The 11,214-nt window shown below is 36.6% G+C and overlaps 3 protein-coding genes across 3 annotated transcripts; 1 reads left to right on the top strand and 2 right to left on the bottom strand.

Moving 5' to 3' along the window:
- Positions 1 to 1,217: 1,217 nt before the first annotated feature.
- LOC136808460 (rhodopsin, GQ-coupled-like) lies at positions 1,218 to 3,062 on the top strand. The gene is made up of 2 exons (XM_067064994.1): positions 1,218 to 1,292; positions 2,132 to 3,062. The coding sequence occupies exon 2, from the start codon at positions 2,156 to 2,158 to the stop codon at positions 2,984 to 2,986; it is 831 nt and encodes a 276-aa protein (XP_066921095.1). The 5' UTR covers positions 1,218 to 1,292; positions 2,132 to 2,155; the 3' UTR covers positions 2,987 to 3,062.
- Positions 3,063 to 4,595: 1,533 nt separating this feature from the next.
- On the bottom strand, positions 4,596 to 6,960 carry LOC136808462 (double-stranded RNA-specific adenosine deaminase-like). Its single transcript, XM_067064996.1, has 3 exons — positions 6,375 to 6,960; positions 6,309 to 6,319; positions 4,596 to 5,903 (listed from the first exon to the last, which is right to left on the bottom strand). Exons 1-3 carry the CDS (start codon positions 6,864 to 6,866, stop codon positions 4,688 to 4,690), a joined length of 1,719 nt encoding a protein of 572 aa, XP_066921097.1. The 5' UTR covers positions 6,867 to 6,960; the 3' UTR covers positions 4,596 to 4,687.
- Positions 6,961 to 6,979: 19 nt separating this feature from the next.
- Positions 6,980 to 10,053, bottom strand: LOC136808461 (uncharacterized). Its single transcript, XM_067064995.1, has 3 exons — positions 9,692 to 10,053; positions 7,683 to 7,867; positions 6,980 to 7,069 (listed from the first exon to the last, which is right to left on the bottom strand). The coding sequence occupies exons 1-3, from the start codon at positions 10,014 to 10,016 to the stop codon at positions 7,064 to 7,066; spliced, it is 516 nt and encodes a 171-aa protein (XP_066921096.1). The 5' UTR covers positions 10,017 to 10,053; the 3' UTR covers positions 6,980 to 7,063.
- Between the last annotated feature and the right edge of the window lie 1,161 nt (positions 10,054 to 11,214).

Below are 11,214 nucleotides of genomic sequence, written 5' to 3'. Positions count from 1 at the left end.
TTGAAATTCAGAAAAGACACGCAACCTCACCTCTTCGATTCTTTTTATTTGGAGTTTGAATTTTTTGTATACGGGTCTGTTTTCAACGATTAGTTTACTAGTCTAAAATATTGGCAGATAAAAATTTTTTTATTTTATCTCCATTGGTTGTAAAGCCCTAAAGGGGTGTGTTTCTACTTTCGACAGAGGTGACTATTTGTTGACTCTGTCCCATACGTTTGATAGTCTAAAGGTTATGGGCAGCAAGAAAGGGAGCTATAAGACGGTACTATCGTCTTGAAGCGATGTAAAAGTTTAATCATTCCTTGTATAGACGATCGGATGGTGCACGCTCTAGACAGTAAAAATTCGCCTTGTTTGGATCATGATCAATGAAGTATAATTCCGAAGGGCTAGAATCGAATCTTTAAGAAAGCGTGAATCCTTAAAATATGCGCCGTATTTTTTATGACGGGTTGAATTTAGCGATTTCTTTGTTTTCGAGTGGTATTTTTTTTTAATATAGCAGAAATTTTTACTTTTACTTTACTTTCAATCCGGAATTTGTATAAAAACCACACGGCCGCTCAAGGCCGCACAATTTCTGTAGGATTTAGTGGCTTCAAATCCTACCAAGGAGATTTGATTCCAACCCTTTCGGGTTTATACTTCATTGATCATGATAGCGCTCACAATTGTACCAGTATAAGATCAGAAAGTGCTGCAAGGAACTCTGAGTACGAGAGTGATGCAAACAATAAATTCAAAATCAATTTTGCTCAAATCGCTCCAATATTTGCTCATTTTGTTCGAAAAAGTTTGTTACCAACTAAAATCTATTCCGAAAAAAATTGCCAGACCGCTCATTTTTAAACATCGCTCTCTTGAAGGAGACTTTAGTTGACTTTGCTATTTAACCCTTAGACCACGAGGGACGCGTATATGCGTCATGTGAAAAAGGGACCTTTTATGGCTCGCACATTCCTGGCACCCATTTTGCGACAACCTTGTAAAAAGCATGCGTTCAAAGCGTGATACATTCATCACATCAATTTATTCAGTTTTTTATCATGAGTAGATTCACGTGCACACGCTTGAAAATTGCTAAAGCTAGCTGGTTTGATATTGAAATTCGATCAGCCACTTGTACTGTAGTATTTTTTGTTGTGACAAACTTGTTATTTGCAACGTTCCTAAATGACCCTCTATTGAATTCGTTTTAGCAGTTCAACGTCTAACGTAGGAGATTTTTCTTTTGCAGAAGTATTTTGATAGTGTCTTTTCAAAGGGCTTTGTAACCTACAATAAATTAAGTAAGTCGTATTCACAATTTTTTTTCCAACAGTGTCCAAGGGAGTGTTGAGCACTCGATCTGGAAACCAACATGGAACTCTGAAAGCGAATTTTGGCACTTTTCACGTGGAAGTCAATGGTCCCTTAATGGTTATAAAGAATTCTTTCTTGGGTGATTCGCGAAAGTTTATGCTCGGGGGAATTCTTAATAAGTAAGAAATCTGTGAAATTTCTAACCTAACACAAAATGTAAGATTTAAGGCATTTTTTAGCATTTTAAAGCCTCATAAGTCGGAAGACAAAAGTTTTAATCCAACCTACGAAGTGATTGCCCTCGCTATATTTTGTCTTCATTCGCGAATGAAGTACCATTAGGTCACTTGGTACTACCAGCATTCCTTGCCTTCCTTCTTTGTAACTATAAATCAAATTCATATTTTTTAAATATATACTGTAGGATATACTGTTAAATTTCACAATGGTTTTGGAAAAATTTTAAAGATATTTGATTGTTTTCACCTAACAAAATTCGTTATATCTTATATTCAATAAATTCAAATAGAACATAAATGTTCACACTCGCTTGAACTTTTGGAGAGTGAAGGAAGGTTATCTTTGCTCCATGGAGTTCGACTGCCCCGGAGGCACAAGAGAACTGAACTCAAAAGAGCAAAGACCACCTTTCTTCTAACCCAAGTTGTTGTGACTGACAAAGGTTCATCTCGTTTTTCGGATAAAAGTTCACTCAGTCTTTTATAGAAGCACTTAGTCTCTCTTCCCATGCCGCCCATAGCGGTAAAAACAATAGGAGTGATTGAGCCGTGCTCAATTTGTAAATTCATATTTTTTTGTGTTTTAGGAGTCGAATTTTCTAAAGAGCACAATGTCGAATTGTAGCTTCAATGTGTACTTTAAGTATACTGCTTGTCCACTCCTAGTTGTGACGTCATTTGCCTCACTTATTCAAAACCTCTTATTTTGTGGAATTGTTTGGTTCGACAAGGCACTACACAGACGCTCAATGATCTTGATTGTGAACTTATCAGTCTCCGGCATCATTTACTCGTTGACTGTACCATTCTTCGAGTTTGTACACGTCTACTTTTATCCAGTATGGCCGTTTGGGAAACTGGGTACTAATTTACAAAACACCGCGTGGATTTTCTCGCTTATACTCACTTTTATGACCGTGACGTGCATAACAACTGAACGTTACTTAGTAACCGTAAGAACTGGCTTCTATCGTGCCTATGTGACGTCATCATCGCTCGGCTGGATAGTTTTTATTATTTGGATATATTCACTTGCTTGGACTATTATTATTTCGCTCAATTTCTCACCTGCGTTCGAATATCGTTATGTCTGGAACGTACCGCGAACACCTTATTATATCTTCCTCGGAATACATCTAATTCTTCCTCTCGCTATTATTGCAGTCTTGTACCAACGCATTTTAAACTACACAAGAAAGTCAAGGAGAGATGTGAGCCTTATTGGGAATCAAACTATTTCGACAGAAGTCAGGCTAACTAAAACGGTGGGGCTAGTCATTGGTTGCCTTTATGGGATTTGGATCCCAGTGGTATTGATAGAGGCAGTCTACAGTTTTGACTTTTGTGACTGCGTTATAAAACAAATCGATACTGTTGGAGTTATTTTGACCGCTATTGATGGTTTTCTGGTTCCCATTTTATACTTTTTATCGCATTCATGATGTTAAGAAAAGTTTGAAACATATGAAAATGAAAATGCTGGGTGGTGGATGTTGTTGTTTAAAGAATGTTCCGAATAAAAACAAAGTGGACAAGGTGAAATACACTTCGAAAACAGTAAAGCATTTAAAATAAATAACTGTGAGACAAAAGACACAAAAATGTAATGCAATAAGGAGTTGAAAATTTTTTGTTCGCCATAGCTCTTCATAAAATTCATGACGTAATATTTTCTATGGAAATACTCAAAATAGCCCGGGCGTTTGCCGGTAGTTTTATTATTTAAGTTCAAAATTACTAAACAGTCAGTCTTTTTGTAAGTAAGGGCGGAAAGAAACTTATTTGCAATTATTATAACAAAAGATTCTTCAGTAAATAAGCTTCCTTTAGTAATCTTGTATGTACATTTTAAAATCCAAAGAAAAGTATCATTCTTGTCTACTTTAATCGTAGAAATTTTAGCGAGACTAATTTTAGCGTATATTAGCGAGTCAGAAAAATGTTGATTTTTTTTAGATTTATTTTAGCGAATCACAATTTCAAAAAATTTCGCGTGGATAAATTTTAGCGAATACTCGTATTACATTATTGACTGAATTCGTTTTCTAGCATTTATTTGCACTGAAACCCTTCCAATTGATAAAAATGTACCAAGGCAATATAACCGGGTTGGTGTAATTTAAGATGCACGATCTAACGATTTACGATGCACGATTCGCGATCCGTGCATAAAATATGTTAATTCATGCGTAATTATGCTAATCATGATAAAATATTTAGGCAATTTACAAACTTTCATTCGCTGAAACTCAATTATTTTTAAAAACATCATTTATGTAAAATTATACAAATTATATTTAAAGAAGCTTTCAGTGCGTTTTCCTGATTATGTCATAATCCCTTTCTCTTTTCAATTTAAACTCAGTCATAGATGAAAAGAAAGTGAAAGCCACGTGTATTCACCTTCTGTACTCTCCTCTCTCTCTTTTTCATAACTTGAATCAATATAGGGGAATTGTTTACCGAAAGAAAATTCTTTCTCATAATAGAGCACCCGTTTTTTGCTTCGTACATTACGGTCCGCAAAACATATTGTTCGCTAATATATTCTTTTCTTTGCTTTTAAGAAAGAAATTCCTATATTCGATTATGATTGTTAAAAATGAGAAAAATATTTCTTGTGCATTGTTTACTTTCACTCTCTGTCTATTGTAAGATTATGTTCACAAGGTAGTTTTCATTATCAACATTATGTAAGTTTTTTCGTAATTTTACGGTCGTAATTATTCGTACTTTCATTGCTTACTTATTTCGTTTTTGTTGCATAAATTTACTAGAATTTACCGTGGTAAACAAAAGCGAGAAAAGATTATGCCATTGTTTTAGAATTATACTATATAATTTAAGTTTTATGATAATTATTAGGAATAATCAGCATACTTTATGCATGGATCGCGCATCGTGAATCGTAAATCGTTAGATCGTGCATCTTAAATTACACCAACCCAATATAACCAGACATTTCGCACGGATAAATTTTAGCGATCTGTCGATTCGGCGTGTTTTAGCGAGATTTATTTTAGCGAAAATAGGGAAAACTCGCTAGAACGCTAAAATTAGTCTCGCTAAAATTTCTACGATTAAAGTAATCATTTTTCGGATGAAAAGATTTCCATGAAGAAAGCTCTTATGTATATTCAAAATCAGAACATGTCCTGCTCCCTTGGTTTCTTAACCCACGGTCCATAATTCATTGTTCGTAACGTTTCCATCATGAGTTGTTTTGTGTTTTGAAATTCTAACGCACTGTCTTTCAACTCGCGATAACTTTGATCTTCACTCAAATGTTTGTGTTGATTCGTCTTCCCGATCAATGAACGAAACCGATTTAACATTTCATATTTACAAAGCCGAGAAGGCGTTGGAATTCCGCCGGTACGGCTCATTTGAGCACCGGTCCGGCCGTCTGTGACTTCAGGTGTCGTATCATAGAAACTCCAATTTATACTAATGTTATTCGTTTTCTCCGTCTCCCGCCCAGCTTCATATTGGGTGACACGCCCAATCCAAGGGTGGTTTAAACGGAACGGCTCAGCTAGTTTTCCTTCGAAATCTCCAGTGCTGTTCTTATCTAACCTGCAACAAATAGCTCTACATAAATGCCCGTGATCATAAAGATAACCTAGTGTAAGCGAGCCCAAATAGACAGGATCCATAAAATGACTCAATAACGCTCCCTGCACACCGACCACATTCCAACGGCATATTTTATCACTACAAGACATCGTACGTAAACGCTGTCCCCGAAGTATTCCATCAAAAGTCTGTACTGCTTCTTCTTTCTCAATCGGGATTGTCCCTTCCCCATTTTCAATCTTCGATCGGGTTATTCCGTGTACTTTAGACGAAAAAACGGGCGAATGTTTTTTAGGGAAATCCGATATTTTCTCATCTTGTCTCGGTGTAAACAAGGCACCATCTCCACAAGGCGCAGTACTGATATACAAATGAAACGAAACACCTTCTTTGACACTGAATTTTCCGTTTGAGCCACCGTTTTGAAATATCGATTGCTTACCTGCAATATGATTCTCTAGCTCCTTATATAAGTACGAAATGAACGCACGGCGACAAACGATTTCCGCGTGCGAGTCGTTAACTACTTTTCCTTCCATACTTAGCCGCTGTCCCGTTATACATCGATTACCTGCACCAAGGGCAACGACTACTCCTTCGTCACTCTCCGCGCGCTTCATAATCATACAAGCAATGACTTTGCGACCAGCAAATTTCTCTTGAACCATATTAGATTTTTCGATGAAGGTACGGTGGCTCAAAGCAGCCATCTTATCGAAATGTGTCGCGTTCGGAGAGAGAACGTTTTGAACAGATTGCTGCGATTGCGTCCTGAACGCAGTCCTTTAAAATGACCTAAAAATAGATAAGTCGATGCAAATTTTAGTGTCAATTTCTTTCCCAAATAAATTTATTTCGATATGTCAATGTTTTACTGTTACATACGTTTCTTAAAAAGGCATAGCACAGTAAATCACGAAAATCGACAAACGGCGAGAGGGCAGTTTTGCCAAAATTAGTTCACAGCAATATTGAAGAAGGCTTTGTCGAAATGAAATTCAACGTTTTTCATGATTTTCTAAAATAACCCCTAATTTTTTGGCAAAATGAACCAATTTATCTTGCCGTTCATCCCCTTTTCGATGACGACACCGAGTTTCATGAGTTCATACTACCGAAGGGAACATCTGTGTCAAATTTGGTACATAAAGCTCATCCAGATCAAAAGTTAAGAAAGGTGGCTTAAACCCCTCTCCCTGCTGGTAATATAAAACTAATAATATTAACAATGTTAATAAGTGGAGATAAATGTACCTTCAATGCGACATCTGCGGCCTCTCGTCGTGCATCTTTCATATTTGAGGCTGTCACTGCATCATACATCCTACCGCTAACGTTTGCTGCAACCGTAAATTTGTTCTTCTGATTGAACCGATTCTCCGCAACCAAATCAAATGAAACAGTTCGCCCGTTCTTTTGGCATAACTCGTTCAGCGCTGATACTGGATTCTTGTTCAAAGCGTTAAAGATATCTGCAGAAACCATGAAATCAGTTTTCGGTGGAGTTATAAGGGGCGTGTTGAGCTGTTTTTTCTGTTTCTTCGTTAGAGGAGTGTTGTATGGAGATCCAAAGCTTGCATTTGCTGTTATTACTGGCGAAGACATCATGTTTGAAGCAGATTGTGATTGATGTTTGTTCAGTTGTTTTCGTTGTTTTTTGGTTAAAGGTGGCGTGGATATGGATCGAGAACCTCCAAAGCTGTTGTCAAGAGTGACAGTCAAATTTGGTGTTGATTGTGCGTTCATTTTGTTGAGTTGCTTCCGTTGTTTTTTGGTTAAAGGTGTATTTTGAGCAATAGGAGGAGATTGCGCTGGATTGAACGTCTTCTGGAGAAGTGGATTCGATGCAAGTGTTGGCTGCGTTGGCAGTGATGACGGTGTACCTGTCGGAGAGTTCGGATTGATTTTCCATGCTTCGAGGCCAAAACCAGGTTGTTTCAACACTAAACCTAAAAAGATAGGTCGAGACTTATGGATGAAGTCTTATACTGAATGAATATGATCGAATTCCTAAGTTGCACTGCCTCAGCTCGATTTTTAATTAATTCACTTGACGGAATCTAATTTTGAATTGAATGGTTGAATAATGACCCTGAGATGCAAATACACGTTTTTCAACACGGGGCAAATTTTTGAGATCCTTGTTATGCTTCGCAAAAAAACTTTAGGAATAGGAGGAATTGGGATGAGCTGGAGTTTTTACAAGATACTTAACTAATTGGTCATTTGAAGTGATAGGGATGACGCGTTCTTTAGAAAAAGTAATAAGATTCTTTTATTACATCTTAACGACCAACCAAATCAAATAAGAGCTTGTAAAAACTCCAGCATATTCTTTTGTGATTTGGAGGCCAAATATTTCAAAATTTAGGTTATAGCATGACGTTTAGCCTAGAGTTTTCCCAAAATCTTGAGCATATCTAGGCTGAAGAGAGTGTTGTGCTTATTAAAGCAAGTGCAATTTTCTGATTTTTTTAAACAAAGGACATTAAATCTCGTTCAGCAAAGTAGTGCCTAGTCCCTGCCTAATTCAATTCATCTCATCAATATGGTTACACTAACCTCCAGCACAGAGTTGATCCAGTGTTGTTTGCAGTTGCTGTTTTGACACACGATAAAAATTCTTCTCAATTTCCTTGGTTGATAAGGATCGTGGGAAACTGCTTCAACAAATCTAGAACTTCTTGACTTTTGTTGTTGCTGCTGTGGATTGATGAAGACAGGAGAGCTTTGTACAAGTGATTGGACTAAAATCGAAAATATATATTTTAAAACGTGCTGAGCCCATAATAAAACAGTGTACTAGGTACAGTTAGGCATTATAGCTTTTTCCGCAGAATTCTAAGAGCTCTTCATCTTCAAATTCAAAATTTATGATGAAAGATATTGAGTGAAAACTCAAGTAACACTTCACTCTACTTTTGCTTAAAAAAGGACATCATACAACGTATCTACCCTACCATCAGCTTACACAGCATTTTTTTCAACAAAAGAAAAAACAAATTTCTCCTTCCTCCCCTTGCGTAACCACAAATTTCAAGAAATTCTTTTGTTATTTCTGCGTGCTCCTTTCTTTCTAGAGTCTGTCTCAATATAATTTGCAGCGGAGACAAAAATGGCTGTAACTTTTGATCGAATTCGAATTAGATAACGGTTTTGTGTTTGTTAAAAAGATAATCCGGAGTGGGATATTATTAAAAAAAAAAAAAAACAGCAACATGCTGAATGGACCTACCTGATGATGAAACTTAGATAGCAATAAGGAGAAAAAAAATCATTAAGAAAATATAGCGCTTAGCGAAAATGCATTAAATGTCATCATTGATTGTTGATGGGGGGAGGGGTTTAGTAAAAAGTAATGTATGGAAAAAGCCCAATTCAAATCTGCAAAAACGGGGATTTCCGGCATATTTCCGGCATTTTCGGCCGGAAAAATCTTTTTCTCAAAAATCGGACTCGGCAATGATTTGGGCAATGTTAATACGCATCTTTGAGCAAAAAATCAGCAAAAACTAGTGATAAAATCTTGAGAAAATCCCAAAAAAACAGTTTTTTCGGCATATTTCCGGCATTTTCGGCCTGAAAAAATGTTTTATCACAAATCGGACTCGGCCATGTTTTGGGCATTGTTATCAGGCATCTTTGAGCAAAAAATCAGAAAAAACTAATGATAAAATCTCAAGAAAATGCCAAATAAAACAGTTTTTCCGGCAATTTCCGGTATTTTTTTCTCAAAAATCAGACTCGGCCATGTTTGGGATTCTTTGAGCAAAAATCGGCCGGAAAAAAATTTTTCTCAAAAATCGGACTCGGCCATGTTTTGGGCATTGTTAATACGCATCTTTGAGCAAAAAATCAGAAAAAAACTGATGATAAAATCTCGAGAAAATGCCAAAAAAACCTGTTTTTCCGGCATATTTCCGGCATTTTCAGCCGGAAAATTTTTTTTCCAAAATCGGGCTCCATCACATTTTAGGTATTATCATTTTGCATCAGTGTGCCAAAAATCAAAAAAAACTAATGAGCCAATCCTGAGAAAACCTGGCAACAGACGAACGAACGGACGGACGGACGGACATGGGTTAATTTAAAGGACCTCCACCGGGGTACCCGGAGGTAGGTCCAAAAAAGGAAGATGAAAAATATAGAAGAAGAAAATCAACTTCTTCAATAATTGTGCTATATAATTATTATTTCCACACGAGTGATTCAGAAACAGAATTTGATAAGAATACAGTCATTTTGTATTTGGTTAACAGAAAAAACTGCTTCCTTTGTTAGAGATAAATTGAAGCTTTGAGGAAGAAATGTAATTTTAAGCCCAAATGTTCACTCAAAAGTGCAAAACTCTCAAATTGATATTTCTCATGTTTGTAAAAAAGTCTTAAGTCTAAAAAAGTAAGAATACGTTAAGAATATTTCACCCTCAATTTTGGCACTTTCTTAAGAACACTTGACCCTCATCCAAAGTACACTATTCTTACAAAAAAATGCGTGCATTGACAGGCTTTATATCAGAGAAGAATATCTCTAAGGAGATTGTTAGCAAATATAAAAACAATTGAACTTACTGCCTACAGTCTGATTGACAAGTTGTCTTTCATAGGGTTGAAATCTTGCTTGATTTTTCTTTTTCTTCTTATTCTTGCCTTGTCCTTGCTGTTGTTGTTGAAAATTATATGAACTGTTCATAAGTAATGGATTTGATGATTGAGTATGAAGACCTTGGTTACCAAATGATTGATTTGATTGTAATAGAGTAATATTGTTAGGACTTTTGGTAATCATATGTTGTGTCGTTGCTGTATTTAGAGGTTGATTGGCTGCAGATAGCAATTTTTGATAATTGGCTGTTAAATGTGGGGGTGGCGGCGGCGGTGGGCCTTTAGAGGCCATGTCTTGTTTTTCTCTAAAGAATAAGTGATTTGTTATTTGAATAGATTGAATAAATAGAATTTGCCATGCCCTACCCTCACACCTAAACTTCAATCCAGAATTTGATTTTTTGGGTGAGAATACCTGATGTTTGATAACATTATTACTGATATTTGATGAGATTTTTCAAATCTTGCTCAGGAAGGACAGACAACCCAAATTTATGCTATAATATAAATTAGATTTACCTCACATATTGGGTAGAATTTAGAAAAAACAATAAATTCCCCAATTTAATAAAGTTTAGCAGGTTGAATAGGGAATGAATAGAATTTTTCATAAGTTACCTGTACTCAAGTTTAAAACTAAGAGGAAAAGTAAAGTAAGTAAACAGTTGAATAAAACAATAATGACCACTAATGACCACTAATGACCGGTTAGTGAGGGCTGTCCTGAGAAATATTGCCCGAGGTCAAGTAATCGAGGTTGTCGCATTGACCCCCGGGGGGTACTACCCTTGTCGACCGACGGGGGTGCTCCGCTGACGTTCGAAAAATGGACCCTACGTGGGACTCGAAATTTGCGAAAAAAGTGACCCTGAATGGGACTGAAATTCCAAAATTTTCTCAAATTTTCTACTTTTTCCCCAAATTTTCCAAAAATAGGCACCCTACGGGGGACTGATTTTTCTATTTTGGTGTTTTTGCGACCCTACCTGGGACTCGTGGAGGTAAAAAAAGGTAACCTGACCAGCGGAGCATCCCCGTAGCCCATCTTGCCCTAGTACCCCCCCCCCCCGGGCATTGACCGAGGGCAATATTTTCAGTACAGCCTAAAAAAACCGGTCATTATTGTATTTGTTAACAGTTTCCTTCAGCTTCAATTGATTTTTAGTGCTTTACCCAGGAAAAATAGCAAAATAAAGCAAAAAAACAAGCGAAAAGAGATCAAAAATTGTTTTAATTTCTGACGTCAAAAATAAAAAACGAGAGAAATGAGATCAACGCATTGTTCATTTTCCTTTGAAAAAGTGACATCACAATGAATTTTCCTAACGACGGGCAACTCTAGGCAGTGTAGGCCCGTCATCATGCAAAAAGAACCAATTGATTGCATTCAAAAATAGAACCCCAAAAAGTGAGGTTTTCAATCACAGCCACTTTTTAGCCCACAGCGTTGATATTCTTGTGGCTGCTGTGTAGTACAAAATTCTATAAAA

This window comes from Clytia hemisphaerica, unplaced genomic scaffold, assembly GCF_902728285.1.
Source record: "Clytia hemisphaerica strain Z4C2 unplaced genomic scaffold, Clytia hemisphaerica genome assembly, whole genome shotgun sequence".
NCBI lineage: Eukaryota > Metazoa > Cnidaria > Hydrozoa > Leptothecata > Clytiidae > Clytia > Clytia hemisphaerica.
The sequence above is the reverse complement of the archived record's forward strand: the minus strand, read 5'-3'. Positions and strand labels throughout refer to the sequence as shown.

Bases quoted from the DNA above. Each gene is read 5' to 3' on its own strand.
- LOC136808460 (XM_067064994.1), top strand. From the start codon at position 2,156: ATGTCGAATTGTAGCTTCAATGTGTACTTTAAGTATACTGCTTGTCCA.
- LOC136808462 (XM_067064996.1), bottom strand. From the start codon at position 6,866: ATGAACGCACAATCAACACCAAATTTGACTGTCACTCTTGACAACAGC.
- LOC136808461 (XM_067064995.1), bottom strand. From the start codon at position 10,016: ATGGCCTCTAAAGGCCCACCGCCGCCGCCACCCCCACATTTAACAGCC. The intron at 7,868-9,691 runs GTAAGTTCAATT...TTTCGATTTTAG, and splicing joins TGTCAATCAGACTGTAGGCA to TCCAATCACTTGTACAAAGC.